Here is a 21,540-nt window from a genome sequence, read left to right as displayed (position 1 = left end):
AACTCGCACACCCCAAAACGAAGACTGACCGCTACACTGACCGCACGTGACATGTATGAATAGCCTGCCATAGTAATGAATGAAACGTCTGGCCTAATACAGTCGGTATTCCATTCTTGCGTTGACAACTGACCAGGCAACAAGGTAGGTATATGTAGACTTAGCATACGCGTAGCAATGTGTGCTGTATATATTGCCTAGAAAATGAATGAATATTCGTACATTTGATAGCATTTCGATAAATCTCCTCAGTCTCGACACTTAGAGTGATAGAAGCCAATCTATAGATTCAGTTAATTGCCATATGTCGACGGTGGATATTTCTTTCTTTGTTGTAGTTACTTGGGGCGGGGGTGGGGAGGCGGGGTCCCTGTCTTGAGTTTAACCATCCCCAGTTGGCCAAAGGTTTGATAACATATTCTAATGGCAAATATCTGGGATACATACTTGGGATAGTAGCTTCATGCGGGAGTAATTTAACAACAGCTACTTTTGACAAAATTCAACACGTTTTGGTAGGAATAGCCAAAACTCAAACGTGGGGAATATCGATTCATACGATGAAAATCTACTTAATACGTTGTACAGGTAATACGTAATAAACATCTCGAAACAAATCTTTTAATTCAAAAATCTAGAATAAGAAATAAATCGATTTTCATACAAGAGTTGATTGTATCCTTATAAAAACCGGACACAAGTCCCCGTTTAATTCACCTCGGCAATCGTTCTACGGGACAATCTAACGATTCATAACTAGTCTAAGCATATATCTTGGTTCACCCAATCCACAATCTTACAACTTACACCGTCCAAGCGCACTGTGGTTCAACTTAACTTGAATTGAACCCTGAATGAGTGATTCAATTGAAAATGTATGTTATACACAGGTTTTGTATTTTGTATCTTGTAGTATCAACGTCATGTCGTGGGATAGTTATATCGATAATTTAGCCGGCCATGCTAGTGGTTCTGCGGACAAAGTTTGGATAGGAGGCAAAGATGGAACACCTTGGACCACGGCCACCCACGCAATGGCTATCACAGATATGAAATCAGAGAATGTCAAAAATATAGTTGCCGCTTGCGACGGTCGAGACGCAACACCTTTGCAGTCTGGTGGAGTACATGTAAACGGGATCAAATTTCAATTTCTGAGGGCCGATGCGACGAATAAAATGGTACTCGCCAAGAAAAAAGATAACGGCTACGTTACAGCCGTTACGTCTAAAACAGCGGTGGTGATTGCAATTGGAAAGGAGGGGACGCAGCAAGGCAACCTGAATAAAGGGGTGGCAGTCATTTCAGAATATTTGGAATCACTTGGCATGTGATTGCATGGTGTATCCACACATTGATACATTTATATGCGTTAATTCAGTCATTATTAAAACCGTATACAAATATTCGTTTGTTACAGAGCAATGTCGTTATTTCCAATATATCCCTAATAAAATATAGTGAGACACTCAATTCAAATTTGTCAGTGTGGAATGATTTTTATGTGCGTTTATTCATCTCCACGAGACAATCATTCTAAATAAGATAATCGCATTTCCGACTATAGGCCTACGTACCTAGATAATAGATTTTCCTCTCTGTTGATTTCTGACTCGTGGAAATTTTAGTCTGGGTAGTTCCTTTGAGAGACGATCGATGTCCTTGCCTTGCACTCGCTATGTTCCACAAACAAAAGTGCGATAGAACTATACCTTGAAGCGTTACAATATGCAATAATGTAAGGGTCGTAGCGTCAAAATAATGATTACATTTGGACACAATTGAAAACTAAAAAAATCAATCAATTGGAAATCTTCAATCCTTTATTTCGTAGACGTGACACAGTGTTGGGACTCCGGCAACCCCTTTGTTTTGGACCGCATGGCTTAAATATATACTTAGATATAAATTGTTCATAATTTACGCTTGCATTAAAAGAATATTTCGAAATTTGTGTTTTCACTCCATAGAAATATTCTAGTACGAAACCAGTTGCATATACGCAGTACACGGCGTGTAGTGTAGCGTTGAACGTATAGAGAGTTCATATTAAAATGGGCGTCCTAGTTTGAATCGCTTGTATTGATCGGCTCTTGCTTTTATATACGTACATAACAACACAACACGGAGGTGATGTCAGGCTCGCTTGTCTATATACGGCGCGTTGTTCGGGCCGAACCAGTTCTCTCTCAATAGCCTGCCATAGTGATGAATAAAACGTCTGGCCTAGTATAGTCGGTATTCCATTCTTGCATTGAGGACTCTCCAGGCAACAAGGTAGGCGTAGACTTTAGTGTATTCTATGTATGGATGTATATAGTTGCGCAGAATTAGAAAATTATCATTTGCGTACATAGGATAAAAATTTTGATTTATTTCCCGCGATACGTGTATGAAAAAGCGATGGAAGCCGACCCAGTGATTCAGTAAATTGTCATATGTCGATGGTCGGTGTTTTTGTTTCATTCGATAGGGTATATTTATTTTTTGAGCTGCGCGGGCGGGTCCCGAAGTAAGTTTTATGAACCCCTAGTAGGCCGTGCCCTTTGACACTTAGCCCGGAGACGATTTGGCCCGGGCCAAGTGGGAACATTAAATCAGTTCCGAGTCAAATTTGGCCCGTGTCTTATTACACATCAAGTCCACACGTTAACCACTAACTCGATATACTAAACATTTGCTCAAACAAAACGATGTGAGTCGTATATCCATTCACAAATTTTGTAAATTTTGCACGGACTGAATCGTGTGATTTCGGCTAAAGCCGAATGCCAACTATCTAGGATACAGTGTTTCATAAAACGAGACCCCCGAAAGCATGTATGCAACAAATAAGGAAAATACAGTTAATTTCCCTGTTTTCGGCTTAAATTTGAAGTAGGTGAAAACCTGTTTTCTTTGAATTGATGCCACGGGAACCACTTAACCTCATTTTCAAGCCGGCTTAGAGTTGGCGATGTCGGGTTATTATGTCATTGATTTGCACAAAACGGACACCAGTATAATCAAATTCCCATCCTCGATGGTAAGCGTTTCCAAAAACCAAGCAACAGTGAGTTCCGGGAACGCATTTTGACATGGAATGTCGGAATCGAAGCCTTCGATAATTTCCCGTCTTTCTAATGGCCAAATAGGGTCAAATACCGTGATTTACGGATCTGAGAGTTAACGCGGCATTAAAAATTCTAAACCTGCCAGGCAATCGAATTTAAATCAAGTAGAAAATAAAGAAAAACTCCTAAAAAAACTATTCTATCTTATATATTACTATTGTTAAGTCCATTACATGTAAACCTAAATTGAAACCTCATTAATCAGTGGGTTGTGCACTATCATCTTTATGATATATTATGATAATCGAAATCTTAAGTTCCAAAACCTGAAACAAAGTTCCCGTAATTATGAAAGTCACAATTATTATAGGGAAGTTACTTTATGAAATTCTGATAAAGTAACTGTAACAGTAGGCCATAATGGGCGTCAGGAAATAAACGGTCAATCTTTACTACAATGCTGCATAAGTGCTTTGACTTTTGATATAAATCTCCAACAATAATCTATCGCGATGCCCGCACAAATACCCGTGCCTAAATCCGTATTATCGGGGTAGTAAAATGGTCTGATCGCTTTTGTTTTACATGGCGAATTTATCGAATTCAATCGAAAAACATACCCCAAGCACAATATTGTTTCTGAAGTATACTTCAGGAACAATATTCTTTATTATTCTCAATTATCATTTGATCACTGTCACCTAGAGTCGATAAACAAAACAAGGTTATGAAATAGTAATTCTAATCATAGATCATTTTAGAAACCCGTGGATAGGCCTAATATTTTTCACAACGGTGTTGAGGAATATATGTATGTAAAATCAGTGAATTAATGCTAAATAGAAATTATTCATTTTCACGTGACCTTAATTAGCCAATGGTCTAATTCTATGGGCTGAGTTTCGAATCTAATCAACAACTCGTACTCCTCAAATCAAAATATCCTCAAGTTGTCAATCCTTAAAATGATTCTTGTGCCTCGCTAGCATTTTCAGTTCACTTTGAAGGGATTACTGTCGATCATCTAGTGCTCAGTAGAAATAGTCAAATCATTATATGTTTTTCTTAATCAAGATGAGAATCATCGATTAACATGTTATGAAATTCAATTTGGAAGGGCGAGATTTTCATATGGTGGATTATTACCCGTTACCCGGATAGACTCACGCTTATCAATCAACAACCGTATTAATGCGTCATTTTTCTTAACAAATACACATTCAAATATTATCAGAAAATTACGTAGACCTGCAATGGGCCCGATAACTAAATTATGTGTATTGATGTATATCGTATTTTGTATTATTAATCTATATATACAATGTTTGAATTTGAAGGTCAGTATTTGCCTAAATATGTTCATTGCACATTTTAGACATCATCGTTTTTGAGAGTGTAGTTTTTTTCTTTTTTCTTGCAAGACATGAAACGAACTGCAGAGATGTGTTCGGATTTTCGCAGGTCCATTTTAATTTTAAAGCAGAGTAGCGAATATTGGATCCCGTTGACTATTGACCTCCTCAGTTGTTTTTGTTATAGCGAGCCCATGGTGCAACTATGGCGATATGCTCTTGTTTTTGTATAAGGTAACGGGCTTCAATACAAATGGCCCAATTTATTTTGGGATGGATTAAAACTAAGTATTCTTGAGAGCTCTTGAGAGCGGCTGAACGATCGTCATTAATAGGTGAACATTAGCAACCCTATAGTTTATACAGTGAGACCATCACCTAAAGTGTCTCCTATGCGATCTTTATGTAGGTTCAATAGCATAGATTCATCAAATACTGGTTGGACACATGAAAAAAAAAATTTCTTTACTAGAATTTAGGGTGTAGGAGTCAGCACTTCAGACCCTATTTATCATACACTAGTTTTCATTACCGATTATTTTAATCTGTGTCGCAATAGACTTTTCGTTTTCAATATTATGTTAACCATAGCGTGCCTTCATAGTCTATGTGTTAATATTAACTTTCGGACTATTTATTCGTTGAAATCGAGAGCAGAAAATACAGTCAATATGGCTCAGTTATTTCAGAATTTCAAAGTAGGCCTATATAATGACGACGCTAAAGGTTGAATGGAATTGTTTACTGAACTGGAATTCCCTAACGGGATGTTTTATATAAACTGAGGAGGTTGGAAAATAAATGCGCTTACACTCTACAAATATGTTTTACACTCTATCAAGCATCAGAATTTGATAAAGTAACTTCCCTATATTAATTGTAACTTTTATAATTACGGGAACTTTGTACCAGGTTTTGGAACTTAAGATTTCGATTGTTATAATATATTATAAAAAGATGTATAGTGCAACCCACTGATTAATGAGGTTTCAATTTAGGTTTATATGTAATGGACTTAACAATAGTAATATATAAGATAGAATAGTTTTTTTTAGGAGTTTTTCTTTATTTTCTACTTGTTTTAAATTCGATTGCCTGGCAGGTTTAGAATTTTTAATGCCGCGTTAACTCTCAGATCCGTAAATCACGGTATTTGACCCTATTGGGCCATTAGAAAGACGGGAAATTATCGAAGGCTTCGATTCCGACATTCCACGTCAAAATGAGTTCCCGGAACTCACTGTTGCTGGGTTTTTGGAAACGCTTGCCATCGAGGATTGGAATTTGATTATACTGGTGTCCGTTTTGTGCAAATCAATGACATAATAACCCGACATCGCCAATTCTAAGCCGGCTTGAAAATGAGGTTAAGTGGTTCCCGTGGCATCAATTCAAAGAAAACAGGTTTTCACCTACTTCAAATTTAAGCCGAAAACAGGGAAATTAACTGTATTTTCCTTATTTGTCGCATACACCCTTACGACAGGAAATGGCCCATAACATGAGTTGAAGACAATATATAAGGCCAAACTTTATTGAGATCGCAAATGGGTGTGTTCGAAGGCTGAAAAACAACAAAAAATGATTGACAGCATGAGCATTATGACAATGCAGCATGGAATGGGGATAAATGGAGCCATCGTTGGGCAATCGTTCTACGGGAAAATCTAACTATTCATAACTAGTCTAAGCATATATCTTGGTTCACCCAATCGACAATCTTACAACTTACACCGTCCAAGCGCACTGTGGTTCAACTTAACTTGAATTGAACCCTGAATGAATGGTTCAATTGAAAATGTATGTTATACACAGGTTTTGTATTTTGTATCTTGTAGTATCAAAACGTCATGTCGTGGGATAGTTATATCGATAATTTAGCCGGCCAAGCTGGTGGTTCTGCGGACAAAGTTTGGATAGGAGGCAAAGATGGAACACCTTGGACCTCGGACGCCCACACAATGGCAATCACAGATATGAAATCAGAGAATGTCAAAAATATAGTTGCCGCTTGCGACGGTCGAGACGCAACACCTTTGCAGTCTGGTGGAGTACATGTAAACGGGATCAAATTTCAATTTCTGAGGGCCGATGCGACGAATAAAATGGTACTCGCCAAGAAAAAAGATAACGGCTACGTTACAGCCGTTACGTCTAAAACAGCGGTGGTGATTGCAATTGGAAAGGAGGGGACGCAGCAAGGCAACCTGAATAAAGGGGTGGCAGTCATTTCAGAATATTTGGAATCACTTGGCATGTGATTGCATGGTGTATCCACACATTGATACATTTATATGCGTTAATTCAGTCATTATTAAAACCGTATACAAATATTCGTTTGTTACAGAGAAATGTCGTTATTTCCAATATATCCCTAATAAAATATGATTAGTGACACACTCAATTCTAGAATTTGTCAGTAATTGTGGAATGATTTTTATGTGCGTTTATTCTTCTCCTCGAGACAATCATTCTAAATAAGATAATCGCATTTCCGACTATAGGCCTACGTATCTAGATAATAGATTTTCCTCTCTGTAGATTTCTGACTCGTGGAAATTTTAGTCTGGGTAGTTCCTTTTGAGAGACGATCGATGTCCTTGCCTTGCACTCGCTATGTTCCACAAACAATAGTGCGATAGAATTAAACCTTGAAGCGTATCAATATGCAATAATGTAAGGGTCGTAGCGTCAAAATAATGATTACATTTGGACACAATTGAAAACTAAAAAAATCAATCAATTGGAAATCTTCAACCCTTTATTTCGTAGACGTGACACAGTGTTGGGACTCCGGCAACCCCTTTGTTTTGGACCGCATGGCTTATCTATATACTTAAATATAAATTGTTCTGAATTTACGCTTGCATTAAAAGAATATTTCGAAATTTGTGTTATCACTCCATAGAAATATTCTAATACGAAACCAGTTGCATATACGCAGTACACGGCGTGTAGTGTAGCGTTGAACGTATAGTGAGTTCATATTAAAATGGGCGTCCTAGTTTGAATCGCTTGTATTGATCGGCTCTTGCTTTTATATACGTACATAACAACATAACACGGAGGTGATGTCAGGCTCGCTTGTCTATATACGGCGCGTTGTTCGGGCCGAACCAGTTCTCTCTCAATAGCCCAGGGGCGGATCCAGACCGTATTAGCCGTATTGCCCAATACGGTCTAGAATTGTTAAGTGCCCTTTGAAATTTCACCGGCAATAATTTTGACGGCATTATTTCAGCAACCGCTAATTCCGTGTCCGTAATCCGGGCATAATTATAAAATTAATCGGTAAATACTGCTGCCGAGAAAGTGAGGAGAGATAATCATATTTGTAAAGCCTTTAATCATGATAAATTAAATAGGGCACTTTCCTTTTGCAAGGGGCACTCATGCTTTAGATGAGGGCACCTTGTCCTTGCCTTTTCAGGGAGGGCTAAAGGGGCACTCGTACTTTAGAAGAGGGCACTATACGCGGAAAATGTTGAAGAAAAGGGCACTTTTTTGCCTAATTTTTAAAATTTTACGGGCACTTTTGGTTTGGAAGATGGCACACGACATGAGGATGAATGTGAAGACGAGGCAATTTTTGCCGATTGTTAACAATGAAGGGGCACTTAGCCGTATTCTGTATAATTGTTAAGGGGCACTTTAAAGATTATAGGGGCACTAGGCGAAGTTGGCGACAACCATTCTTTCATGGGTTCGCCAGCTTCATTTTTTATCCGCATCTGTTGAAATCTTGTCTCGAATTCGTTTATTCTGGATTGCTCTGCTAGCCTCTAGAAGCCCTCTAAAAGCCTTTAAATGGTACCATATTTTCAAAATTTGACCCCCCTCTAAGCACTTCGCGCCTTCGGCGCTCGCATTGACCTGTTTACTGGGTGTGCCCTAAGATCAGAAAGGTGCCCTTCAATTGTCTTCCAATACTGTCTACACATCCCCCGGGATCCGCCCCTGTAGCCTGCCATAGTGATGAATAAAACGTCTGGCCTAGTATAGTCGGTATTCAATTCTTGCATTGAGGACTCTCCAGGCAACAAGGTAGGCGTAGACTTTAGTGTATTTTATGTATGGATGTATATAGTTGCGCAGAATTAGAAAATTATCATTTGCGTACATAGGATAAAAATTTTGATTTATTTCCCGCGATACGTGTATGAAAAAGCGATGGAAGCCGACCCAGTGATTCAGTAATTGTCATATGTCGACGGTCGGTGTTTTTGTTTCATTCGATAGGGTATATTTATTTTTTGAGCTGAGCGGGCGGGTCCCGAAGTAAGTTTTATGATCCCCTAGTAGGCCTTGCCCTTTGACACTTAGCCCGGAGACGATTTGGCCAGGGCCTAGTGGGAACATTAAATCAGTTCCGAGTCAAATTTGGCCCGTGTCTTATTACACATCAAGTCCACACGTTAACCACTAACTCGATATACTAAACAATTGCTCAAACAAAACGATGTGAATCGTCCATTCGCAAATTTTGTAAATTTTGCACGGACTGAATCGTGTGATTTCGGCTAAAACCGAATGCCAACTATCTAGGATACAGTGTTTCATAAAACGAGACCCTCCGACAGGAAATGGCCCATAACATGAGTTGAAGACAATATATAAGGCCAAACTTTATTGAGATCGCAAATGGGTGTGTTCGAAGGCTGAAAAACAACAAAAAATGATTGACAGCGTGAGCATTATGACAATGCAGCATGAAATGGGGATATATGGAGCGTGACTCATTTAAACCCAGTCAAATTTCTACTTGTGCCAAACTGACCACGAGCGATTGAAAACAGGATCGACAGGATTTGATTTGTTACAAATTTTGCATTGTAATACATAGGGTATAGTAGTTGTTTCATACCATCTGGGAGGGACATGGTTTCTTCCCCAAAAAATGAAAGCTATCTTTTACAAAATTCAACACCTTTCAGGAGAAAAGCCACACTTAAACGTGGAAAATATAGATTTACATGATAAGAATCCACTATTTGCGCACAATTTGAAAACTAATTTTTTTAAATTCCATAGCATTTAAAACTAAAAACAAATCGGTTGTTATATAAAGAGTTGAAATTCTCATTGAAACTGTTCACAAGACCCCCTTTAACTTAACCCGGGCTTGACCCCATACAGAATACAATAGTCATTGATGGACAATCTTGAAAACAAAAAAAAAAACTAGTTTAAGCATATCTTGGTTCTCTTTTTTGATTTTCACTTGACAAGTTAAAGCTCGCCGAAGTTCCACTCAAACTTAAACTGAACCTAGTTGAAATTAGCGATTAAATTGATATATGTGATCGTCGCTTATTTGTTATACAAGGGGTTTGTTTTTTTTGTAGGGCAACATCATGTCGTGGGATAGTTATATCGACAATTTAATCGAGCAGGCTCCAAACGATGTAGACAAAGTCTGGATAGGTGGCAAGGACGGAAAACCTTGGACCTCGAGCGACCACGCTCATTCATTTACACTCGGAGAAATTGAAGTCGACGATGTTATAAATATAGCTAGAGCTTGCGACGGTGGAGACGCATCAACATTGCAGGCCGGTGGAGTACATCTAAACGGGGTTAAATTTCAGTTTTTGAGGGCCGACGAAGCAGATAAAATGGTACTCGCCAAGAAAAAGGATCAGGGCTACGTTACGGCGTGTACGTCCAAAACAGCGGTGGTGATTGTAATCGGAAAGGAAACGTCACGGCTACAAGGCAACGTGAATAAAGCGGTGAAAGTCATTACAGAACATTTAGAGTCGTCTGGCTGTTGATCTCTTAACCGCATATATATATATATATATATATATATATATATATATATATATATATATATATATATATATATATATATATATATATATATATATATATATATATATATATATATATATATATATATATATATATATATATATATATATATATATATATATATATATATATATATATATATATATATATATATATATATGAATATTCGTTTGAATATAAAACGCAAATGCCAATCTTTCCTTATTAGTCCCAAAATAAAGCATGATCGATGCGACTCAATTCTAACAATTTGTCTGATGTTTTGCTGTGGAAGGATTTTTCTGTTCTTATGATTAGTTGATACTCATACTGCAGCCGGGGTTCGAACCCAGCGCTAAATCGGGAGTTGACTGTGTAGCGTATGGTTATCCTTTACTTTGAAAATGACTATGTACGGGCCAGCCTAGGCTATCAACTGACCATCCTCCCACCGCAGGGATTCGAACCTGATGGCATCGCTAGACTCAGCCCCGGCACGAACCCCTGCCACACAAGACCGGGTGTACAGGTACATGCGCAGCTTAGCCGCGCGAAAACTTGCGGCGCCAATCAGATTGCTCGTTGTATAATCGCTGAGGTAAATTTCACGGAAGAATTATAAATAGGAAAACCCGGGCTAAAATAATACGGGATATCTGATTGGCTAATAATGACATCATCTAAGCTGCGCGTGTAGCTGCGCACTCGGTCTTGTGTGGCAGGGTTTCGTACCGTGGCAATCTCGATGCCATCGGGTTCGAATCCCTGCCGGGGGAGGATGTCAACTGACATGGAACGTAATGTTCAGGTTTTCGGTGTGAACAAACAACCAGTCCAATATGATGATGTCATACATGTATATAGATTTGGAACCAAGTAAACATGGCGCCTGAAGATGATCCGCAGTGAGAGTTCGAAACACTGTCTTTTGAGTCCTGCTAAAGTACTAAATGAAATACGAAACGAAATTACGGAATGACCCGTACTGCCTTTAAATCTTAATTTTTAATCTTTTCAGTTTTGGGTAGGCCTACTAAATTCTATTATCTATTCTCCACGTCAGAGTGCTGCTTTTCTACTTAGATGGCGTCATTTTGCGTGGATTGATGGTATTTATGTCAGATACGGTATGTCTTCTCATAAAAAAATATTGGGTGTCGGAATACAAAAAGAACTGCGTAACAATGGGCTTTCACCCACCGTACATATAAACACGGCATCGTCTAGTCGACGGTTGGGGGCGTATCGATTCGTTTTATTGTCTACTATTGAATCTGATTTGAACTCCTCGACGTAATTAAATCCCTGTTGGGGTGATTTGCTAATTGCATTGTCACAACTCGGCCACCAAATTGTAACACTGCCTTCATTAGACGTATCATGCTACTGTATACGAAAATCGAAGCCGACGACATATTATACAGAATTTGGCCAGCGCAAGAGCTGCTGCCGCTATAGATAAGCGGTTTAGGTATGGAAGATCTCAGACGACATATATGATATGAGATATATCATACGAGATACGACATTATGACATATGACATACGAGATACATTTACAGCGCGCGTGTCGGTCCGCTGGCGCCACCGCTGTGAATATTTTTCAGCATTTAATGAATTGTACCAAGTATGATTCTGCCAGGAATGGAAGACATTAGACTATGAATGAAACTTTCAAGGAAAATGATACACTTCTTCTGCTTACAGACCGACTATGGTAAACAAATACATATGCCTCTTTTTCGGCTAGCGTCAGTTCAGCTTATATACCTTTGTTATCGATTGAAATGTGCAAACCTTTTAGAAACTTCCAGCTCACCATTCTAAACTTTGCGAACCCCAGTTTCCTTGAAGCACGTTTAGATCAAGAGCAGCTTCTCGATGTGTTTCACTGGAACTCAAACATTCTCTCCCGAGTACCAATCAATTGACTTAGAATAGTGTTGGACACATCTGAAGACCCATCTGTTTTCAGAAAATGCTTTAGCTGCAAGGACGCATTTAATAACATACTATATAGAATTGCCGATAGGTTATCTGCGCTACATGAATGAGATACGTTGCTAGAATATTTATATTAATGAATATTATATTATCATTATTATTATTATCAAAAATATCATTCGTTTTATGAAATAAAACAAATTTGCGAATAATGTTTTAAATATCAATTTATTGTTATATATCCTCCATGTTTGATGAGTTCCAAGAAGCACCTAGGTATTTGTTTTCGAAAAGGCAAATCCTCGATTTAACGAACATACTTAACTTTTAGACAGAGATGTTCGAATAGACCTGAGCTTATCAGTATGATACTGTTTGCAGCGGCGACGTTTTTATTGTAGCTTATTTGACGACAGATGCGCTGCAGCCTTTTCAGACCATTTTACAGAAATTAGATTCTAATCGACCAATTACCATAACGGTCCACTTAGGTGAATTCGCGGATGAAGTATTCTCTCATCGCTTAAAGTCAATTAACTTAATGCTGTTTCGTCGTGGGAACGATGTCAAATACGTAATTGTCATATTAATGACACCGACAGTCGGAAAATATCATCAACAATTTCACAAAAATGATTTGTCGTGAACAGCGAGCGCTATTCCAACGAGTCGGCGCGACATTGATCGTTCATCGGTACATTAGCCTTGAGTGGAGGAATTCAGAAAGTTTGGGTCCACTATCCCGGCATCCCCATGGTGGATCCAGGATTAGACATGAGGGGATTCAAAGGTTGAAATTAATCAGCAGTGAAGCAAGTGCCAAGCACCAAACTTTTTCTATTTGAAACCTCCAGATACAGTTCCTGCATTTAACCAGTGAAATGAAACACTCAGTCACGAAGGAGATAATTCTATAGAGAATTCTGTACTGATTTTTCTCAGATCCATTTTGAATAGCAGTGTTAAGAAAATAATTTTTTTGACGGGGTTTCCCAGACCCCTGAAATCCCCCCTGGAAACGTCCCTGCGCCTGTCATTGGTCTATCGTCAAATTGGTTAATCATCTAATCGGTCTTTCATCATATTATCAGTTCCGCAATGTATCGATGGTCATTTCCAGTCCCATTGGTCTCTACAGAATAACTAAATGGTGTCGTTCCTTGCCTATCTGGTTTATTGAGGCGAATGAACAATCAGAATCAAGCATTATATGAGGCAACCTTCAAAATGGAAATTTAAAATGCAAAAAGAAAATCAGTTCATGGCAACAGAAATAGATAGAAATATAAAATAAAAACCAACGGTGTCCTTCCTCGATAGGGGCATATCTATTCTTTTTTTGGCGTAACAATCAGAACCAAGCATTATTAGGCAACCTTAAGAATGGAAATTTTAAATGAAAAAACCAAACCAATTCATGATATCAGAAATATACAAATGTACATGTATTTCAATTTTTCTATAATGTGATTTCTAGTAGATATTGCATAAACGTGGGCTCGAAACAGTTCTGTGCTGGAGTTGTAGCGTTGCTTGCGGTTCTATCATCGAGCGATCAATCCATCTTTCCGCGAACTCATCGCAGTGAGAAAGCCACCGGGTGTTCATAGGTGTTGAAACGTTATTAATTTTTGAAACTTGTGCAATTCACGGCAGTGTGTGTCGTCGATATGCTTATATAGCTATATCGTTCCAAGAGAGAAAACGACCCCCTTAAACCTTTATTCATGCTTCGCAGCTGAATAGGTGAATGCGTGTACTTCGGTTATCGGAGTTAGTCGACTATTTTGCGAACTGAGCGCAAACCGAATGTCAGAATAGTCCAGAAATATTGAATGATTAGAATTATTGGCTAGGTCGCTGTAGTCCGGAACTAGTTCCAGGATGGCCAACACATGCATCGTAAAATGGAACCGAAACGCGCAGTGCGCTCGATCGTAATAGCTCCGACCACTAAAGTCGACTAACTACGAACTATGAAGTTCGCCCAAGGCTTCGAATGTCGCGAATTCATCCCCTCCACGAGGAGACGTGTGTGTGTGTGTGTGTGTGTGTGTGTGTGTGTGTGTGTGTGTGTGTGTGTGTGTGTGTGTGTGTGTGTGTGTGTGTGTGTCTGTGTCTGTGTGAACTCAAAATGTTCAAAATCCGCGAACAAGTCTGATATAAAGCTTAAATTGTCAATCTTCTTTGGTATATACGCTTATTATAGCGCGCACCCAATCCCTACCCTTAATAAGTGTTATTACATATTACTCGATTCCTCTGCTTCAAATTCATCTTTCGCTCCGTTTTCAGTTTCGACGTTTTCGTTGATGTCACCGTTAACCGCCGCCGTCGCTTTATCTACGTTTTTCTCATTCTCCTCTCGCTGGTATTCCAGCTCTATTTCGGCATCTTTGATATTAGCGACGTCCGATTCATCGTCGATCGTAACGGCTTTATTCACGTGCGCTCCCTTTTCGCCCTTTTCCTCGTCTTTACTGTCGTCGTCGTTGTCGTCTTCGTTGTCGTCGATTTTCTTTTTGCAGCAACGCTTTCGTATTTCTAAAACGGCCACGGCGATCAGCAGCGGTAGCGGAGTGAACATCGACGCCACTATCGGCGCCACGATCGCCATGTCGCCTTGCGGCGACGACATCGAGAACGTTATCAACAGAATCGGCACCCCCGTGTTCTGAATTCCGGTTTCGATGGCGATCGTCAGGATGCGGTTTTTCGGCCGACGCAACACGAGCGGGATGAGCGCGCCGAGCGCGAACCCTGTCCACGGCAGCAGTATTCCGGCCCCGATCAGTTTCGGCGTGAACAGCTTGAACATGTACAAATTCACCCACACCCCGAACGAACTCATGAATAAGACCAACACGATGAGGAACGGTTTGATGCCCTTGCCGAGCTTTTTAGAAATTCGCGGCGCCTTTTTCTGCAAAATGATCCCCACCGCGGCCGGCACGAGGATCATTACTAACGATATACAGATATTCTCGTACGGTACTGCCATGTTGGGTATATCGCTTATGATCAATTGTCCTAACGTGAATAACCATAGCGGTATCATACCTGAAATACAAAGATTGCGACGAGTCAGTTATAAAGAGCGAGGTTGTAGTTCGGGTTTGATTCTGTATGTTGATATAGTCTAGGAGTCGTGGGTTCAATTGGACCCTGCACCTTATTGAAAAACGCCCCGAATATAACGAATCGAATATAACGAATATATATACATATATATATATATATATATATATATATATATATATATATATATATAATATATATATATATATATATATATATATATATATATATATATATATATATATATATATATATATATATATATATATATATATATATATATATATATATATATATATATATATATATATATATATATATATATATATATATATATATATATATATATATATATAAATCTATCATCGGTAAAATTTTTGTTTTAAACTACATGATTTATAATATCACTGTGATTCCAGTTTTATAAATGCCGGTTTGATTGGATTCTTGATCCAGTTCCGTGCGCCTTAACTGATATAGTCACGTATAAAATTGTGTGGGTTTGATTTGACTCTGGACTCAGCAGTACGAGTTTAATCTGACTATATGGATCCAATTCCATATAGTTAGGTAAGTTTAATTGGACTGTGTGGATCCAGTTCCACGGTTGTGTGGGTTTAATTTGACTCTGAATCAAATTCCATGGATATGTGGGTTTAATTGCACTGTGGAATAAGTTCCACAGTTGTGGTGTTCATTTGACTGTGGACCCAGTTCTACAGTCGTGTGGGTTTAATTTGACTCTGGAACCAGTTCAACAGTTTGTGTGAGTTAATTTGACTCTGGATCCAGTTCTACGGTTGTGTGAATTTGATTTTACTGTTGATCCAGGTCCAATTTAATTAATTAATTTTGGGTTTAATTGGACTCAGTTCCACAGTAAAATGGATTCAATTTCACTCCGGACTCCCACGTAGACCCGAAGACGGTCAGAAAAGAATTTGTGATAGCTCAACTATTACTTAATCTCGAGAAGGCTTTTAATTTTGTTTTTTTTTCTTACCTAAAGACGCGATAGTTGAAACAAGAGTCATAGTTATACTCAGTGATAGACAACCGCCTAACAAATATGTGTAAGTATTACTCGATCCACCACCAGGGGCGCACCCTGCCGCGAATAGGCCCAGCGATTGGCTGGGATCCAGTTTCAACAGTTTTGCCAAGCCAAACGCCAACTGAAAAATAATCACGAGTCGTTTTATATCTGATTAAGAATAGAATTTTAAGTTCGATGAAAATCCCTGAAAACCAATCAAAGTATTATCGTGATTCTACAGAAGCGTCCTGAGCACATTAAAGTATTGTTTTCGGATTTTTTTGCCGATTCCAAAATTTAAAAGTCGGAATCAAATGGCTGCCTATTAAAAAATATTCAATCGAAAGAAAATTGTACTTTTAGTTAGCTTTCTAAGATTTTAGTTTTCTAAGATTATCTAATCCGCAAAAAAACAATGATGTCCCCATGACGCCGTAATTTGTACTTCAATTGAAGCAATAAATGAAATATGTAAAACTTGACGGCCGATCACACAAACATATAAGTACTTCGATTTCCGATTTCAGAGTCCTGTTTCGCTCCCGGCAGGTGTGACGGGTTTGTAGGGGACACCAAATCAAAACGAAATCTGTCAACCAAATGAATAACAGGGACAATCCCTATTTTAAGCTTAAAAAACTGTATTTAATTTCATGGTAGACTTCTCTGAGATATTTGAGATTGACAACAATTGAGATTTAGATCATTCCACACAGAAATGAGTGTATTGGCTAGAATGATTATATATTGCAGGATGGGAGACACTGTTTTGATCTTGGATGTTCTGACCTGTCACTATTGTATTTTGTATTTCTTTCTAAGTTTAATGAAAAATAAACTATTATTATTAATGTTATTGAACGGGATTAGTTTTTCACATGTTTGCCGAGACACAGTTCATGTATAGGCCTGTATATATACGTACCGGGGGCATGATCAGGAACTGAGTGCAGAAACCGATCATTGGCGAATACGGTCGTTTCAGCACGTCTTTCACGACGTTCAAGTCGATTTTCGTGCCCATCATCATCGTGCTGATTACCACTAATACAGAAACCGCCACTCTGAACACGATATCGACGGCTCGCTCGGGCCTGTAGACCGTTACCTTATACTCCACCGGTAACTGACGCCAGGTGGTCACGTTACTGTCCGCCAGCGATTCGTTATTGACGAAAATGTACAGTTTAGTGAAGCCTAAAAAGTGCCCGTGAAGGGTTACGTTTTGCGAGCCTCCGAAAGTTGATATTTGCGTCAGAATGTCCGCCGCTATGCCTTGGTCCGGTTGGAGTTGGAACGTATCGTTGTCGCCGACGGTCATCAGTTCCGTATTCTCCGAAGCGAACCTCACTTGCCAGGGAACTTTCGCTTGTAAACTGTATCGAAACTCGACGGTAATCACGCCATCCCACATCGATAGATTCGTTATCTCGGTCGGTCGCATTTTCAGAAATAGCGGGTGCATCGCGTAGGTAAGGTTGCCGCTGTCGGCTTCATCCTCCGCGGCTGAAGTCCCGCCGATCACGACGAGCACCAGAGACAAAAGCACCGCGAAAACCGTCTTCGCCGAATCGCGCATATTAACTATCAATAATGCGTAAAACCTTAACGATTAGATTCATAGAAATACTCTTATTTCGGCATTAGCGCAGGTACCGATACATACACGTGCGATGTCTCCGGCACCTTATAAATCATTTTAGTTGATCCGTTCATAGTTCACAAAAAATCATTCGCAATACGTATATACTGACATGTTTTTGTATATTCCTTTTTAATGTGGATATCCTTTTGTGTACGAATGACAACCATCAGAAAATTTAATTAGAGCCTTCCGAACGCCTCCGGGCCATGCGAACAATAGCCGGTCTACTAGGCGGCGCGGTACTGCCAACTGGAATGAGTCAATTGTTACTGTAAGACTAAAGAACAAATCGCTTATATAAGCTCTCCTGAAGACCCCCACTGTCATTTCGAGGGTTTTTTTTAATGTTATACGCAAAATGAATAGAGAAAAAAAGAAATAGTTGAATGGACAAACCTTCTTCAAAATGACGACTGATAGATATTTGGCTTCGCATACGTTTTTCGTAAAAGTTTATAAAGGACACTTATTTTCGGTAATTAAACTGGTTTTCCTATGAATACGTAAGCCCTGTTGGGAGCCAATCTAAAAAAGTGATAATGCTAGCAGCCTATATAATGACACCTCGAAGAATGAGCGGTCGCAGTGGCCTTCGCACATGATAGAATTGCCCAATATTATATATTTGACGAAATAAAAATGAACGAGGTCCCTCGTATGCGTCGATGATCAATAAGCTTACCGTATAATTGACGATTGATTTTCTAATACGATAAAATCCTTTCTTCGCGTATTTTCGAATTCGAGGTAACAAATTTCAAATACGCAACAAATCCTTAATTTAGAATCGATAGCGTTTATAACATACACCACAGATGTATGAATTTCCTTCGCATTTCCTATGTGCGTGTTCGTATATTTATAGACCCTGTCGAAAGTGTCTGTATTAGGCGGATTGCGATTTTTACTTTACAATAATTCCCATCGCGTGAATGCAGATAAGAAAAGGGTTAGATTGCGCAACTAAGTCAAAGAGAAACCGAAGATTTAAGACTCGCAGCAGAGGAAAAATGAAAACCAATCAATAATGTTCTGAATAAGTCATTATACACAATGCACACTCAAATATATACGTATATGATATAAGATTGGCCTTTGTTGTGTGGAATTTTATCGAAACGGTGTCAAGGAATCCTCGCTGAACTTCAACAAATATCAGTCATATTTCTTCAAAGTATTTAACGACGATAAGTAAACAATTAAACATGAATTACATTCGACCTACCTGGTGCGAGATTTCTATGAGTTTTATATATTCGGGCTGGCCAGTCGATGTATTATACCATGGACGAATAATCTAGTTTATACGTCCATGATTATACTTTGCGTGGATTTTAAATTGTATCTTAAGTTTACAACTTAAGATACAATTTTGTTCCGGTGCACCAGTGGCGCACAGTTTTAGCACAGCTATTTTCAGTCCTATTCTCGAAGAATGGTCGACGACGGAAATCCTGAACAGAGCAAAAGAGTAACGAGTGAACTATCAGTTTGGAATACTAAAACTGGACTGACTATGACAGGTTGATACATGGGAAATGATACAAAAACAAAGGTTGTGACATGACAGTGAGACAAACCACAATCAACGCATTCTGACACAGGCAAACTGTCTCACAGGACAATGAGTAATTAGATGGAGACATAAAACCACTAGTTACTCTTATGCTCTGTTCCGGATTTCCGACGTCGACCATAATATTACTTGCACCTAGTAAATACTCCATGAATACTACGTTAAGATTGTGTGTAGAATTCTCGGTAGAATTTTATGTACTTTTCAATGCTAAAAAGACTGTTTATCTATACTTTCCAGGTGAGAATGAGCGTTCTTACTTTTGACATTAGTATTATTTTAGAAGGAACCATTATAAAAGAATCACATTCCGCTAAACATTTGGGCAACTTGATTGGGATCAACTCTGACGCTTTACGCGTTCAAGAATGTATATCGGATTTCAACAGACGGGTCAATTTACTAATATCTCAATTCAGTCACGTTAACGCTCATATACGCTTTTATAAATTTTTCAAATAATTTTGTTCATCATTGTATGGCTGTAAACATTGGGACTTCACAAAAAATAATATTGCAAAAATGTTCACTGCTTTGAGAAAAGCCGTCAGAAAAGTACTCGGTTTACCTTATCGTACCCATTGTAACTTGTTCCATTTAATTTCGATGACCCTATTGCACATCAGGTGTATAATAGATTTATTAAGTTTTTCTCTGCCATCAAACATTCGACCAATAGAATTGTCAGAACATATGGTTATCTTGCTCTTAGTGGCAGCGGATCTCAATGCTCGAATAATGTTACCTTCTGTTCGCGACTTTTCGATATTGAAAGGAATGAACTTGCAGTACCACAAATCTATCGAGATCAGTCAGATGAAGATACATTGAGAAAGGCCGCCGCAATTATCGACTTCATGCACTAGTCCCAATCTGCGACTGATGAGTTGATTATTGCGGAAACGCGCGACATTATTATCGAACTAATTATTACCTGATATGTATATAATGTAACTGGTCAGTGGATATTATAAATTTTGAATTTTGTATTGTAAACTTTGTTTACGAATAAAATATATATATATAAAGAAATACGAAACATAGATGAAATATGTAAACAATTATCATTGACATTTAGTGTTGTTAAACCGTCTGCGTCGTCAAAATGAATTACGCCCAGTATGCAAACCTTTCAAAAGGACAGTCTGCCTGCGGGCCTAAAGAACGAATACGTGCAAATTAATACACAAGTTGCAGATTATGTGGAATGAGGAAGCTTGACTCTTAACGAATAACGTCGCGTCCAAGATTGAGTCCAAGTCTTAATATTACAACATTATGTATTATCTTTCATACTGTTTCACACTTTGTTGCGATTTATTTCTGAAATGAATAAATAAATAAAGACATACATTGAATACATTGTATTATAAATTTTTACTGTTATATCTCAGGGGCCAGTTGCACAGTCGTCCCTTAAGTCCAAAAGTGGTCATAAATCTTAAGACTGGTCATTGGCTATAGAACTAACTTAGTTGGTCTTAGACTGGTCTTAAGTTTAAGCCATGGCTATGCAACCAGCCCCTGGCGATTACGCTGCGGCAACGCCGTATGTTAATGTGGCTTTGCGGTGAGTTGTCCCAATTGCCATGCCTATGTTTCTGGAGATATAAAATCATTTCAATCAAGGTAAATTTACGAAAAGAAACCTATTAACCTCAAAACTCTGGGACCTCGTCCTTTTTACGAAAAGCCATTTTTGTATGATCTTGAAGAGACCTGCGATTGCGATACATTCATTAATTTCGTTGTTTTTCGTTTTTCTTCATTTAAGAGGCGAACCCGAAAACGAGAAAAGTTGCATTCAAGGTTGCGTTTGCGAGTGTGTTTAAAAAAGTTAATATTATAGTGTATATTGAATGTCGTTCTTTTTGATATGGCCCGGATAAGCCACGAAACGTAGACCTACTTCAGTGCGGGGAATACCCGTGCCGTTTTGTTATCGACCTTATATCGACAGTAGAAGTGTTTGTTTTTCGGTAGCAGTTCAATCTTGGTAAATTACGGAGCATTCCTATCTCATATATTTGACTGGGCCTTTCTCTTGTTTTGATACGCGTATGG

At 38.6% G+C, this 21,540-nt stretch overlaps 2 protein-coding genes and 1 long non-coding RNA gene across 6 annotated transcripts; 1 reads left to right on the top strand and 2 right to left on the bottom strand.

Annotated features, from left to right (window-relative positions):
- Positions 1-93: 93 nt before the first annotated feature.
- LOC141902572 (uncharacterized) lies at positions 94-2,249 on the bottom strand. Its single transcript, XR_012618901.1, has 3 exons — positions 2,112-2,249; positions 1,578-1,676; positions 94-197 (listed from the first exon to the last, which is right to left on the bottom strand). It is a non-coding gene; the product is annotated as an uncharacterized LOC141902572 (long non-coding RNA).
- On the top strand, positions 2,040-10,185 carry LOC141902571 (profilin-like). 3 transcript variants are annotated; one of them, XM_074790367.1, is made up of 2 exons: positions 2,040-2,277; positions 9,751-10,185. In XM_074790367.1, the coding sequence occupies exon 2, from the start codon at positions 9,760-9,762 to the stop codon at positions 10,177-10,179; it is 420 nt and encodes a 139-aa protein (XP_074646468.1). In that variant the 5' UTR covers positions 2,040-2,277; positions 9,751-9,759; the 3' UTR covers positions 10,180-10,185. The 3 variants fall into 3 exon arrangements, with proteins under 3 accessions (XP_074646468.1, XP_074646472.1, XP_074646469.1); XM_074790371.1 differs by lacking the exon at positions 9,751-10,185 and adding an exon at positions 6,244-6,809 and having other exon boundaries at positions 2,066-2,277; XM_074790368.1 differs by lacking the exon at positions 2,040-2,277 and adding an exon at positions 8,366-8,449.
- A 4,055-nt stretch (positions 10,186-14,240) lies between these two features.
- Positions 14,241-18,933, bottom strand: LOC141901967 (ileal sodium/bile acid cotransporter-like). Of its 2 annotated transcripts, none has more exons than XM_074789578.1 (4): positions 18,583-18,933; positions 17,181-18,149; positions 16,223-16,394; positions 14,241-15,201 (listed from the first exon to the last, which is right to left on the bottom strand). In XM_074789578.1, the coding sequence occupies exons 2-4, from the start codon at positions 17,832-17,834 to the stop codon at positions 14,384-14,386; spliced, it is 1,644 nt and encodes a 547-aa protein (XP_074645679.1). In that variant the 5' UTR covers positions 17,835-18,149; positions 18,583-18,933; the 3' UTR covers positions 14,241-14,383. The 2 variants fall into 2 exon arrangements, with proteins under 2 accessions (XP_074645679.1, XP_074645680.1); XM_074789579.1 differs by lacking the exon at positions 18,583-18,933 and adding an exon at positions 18,297-18,375 and having other exon boundaries at positions 17,181-18,177.
- Between the last annotated feature and the right edge of the window lie 2,607 nt (positions 18,934-21,540).

Source organism: Tubulanus polymorphus, chromosome 3 (genome assembly GCF_964204645.1).
Source record: "Tubulanus polymorphus chromosome 3, tnTubPoly1.2, whole genome shotgun sequence".
Lineage (NCBI taxonomy): Eukaryota > Metazoa > Nemertea > Palaeonemertea > Tubulaniformes > Tubulanidae > Tubulanus > Tubulanus polymorphus.
Note: the sequence above shows the minus strand (reverse complement) of the source record. Positions and strands in the feature narration are given on the sequence as shown.

Coding starts and splice junctions, on each gene's coding strand:
- LOC141902571 (XM_074790367.1), top strand. CDS start 9,760: ATGTCGTGGGATAGTTATATCGACAATTTAATCGAGCAGGCTCCAAAC.
- LOC141901967 (XM_074789578.1), bottom strand. CDS start 17,834: ATGCGCGATTCGGCGAAGACGGTTTTCGCGGTGCTTTTGTCTCTGGTG. Junction 16,395..17,180: donor AGTTCCTGATCATGCCCCCG/GTACGTATATAT, acceptor ATTATTTTTCAG/TTGGCGTTTGGCTTGGCAAA. Junction 15,202..16,222: donor TTCAACTATCGCGTCTTTAG/GTAAGAAAAAAA, acceptor TTTGTATTTCAG/GTATGATACCGCTATGGTTA.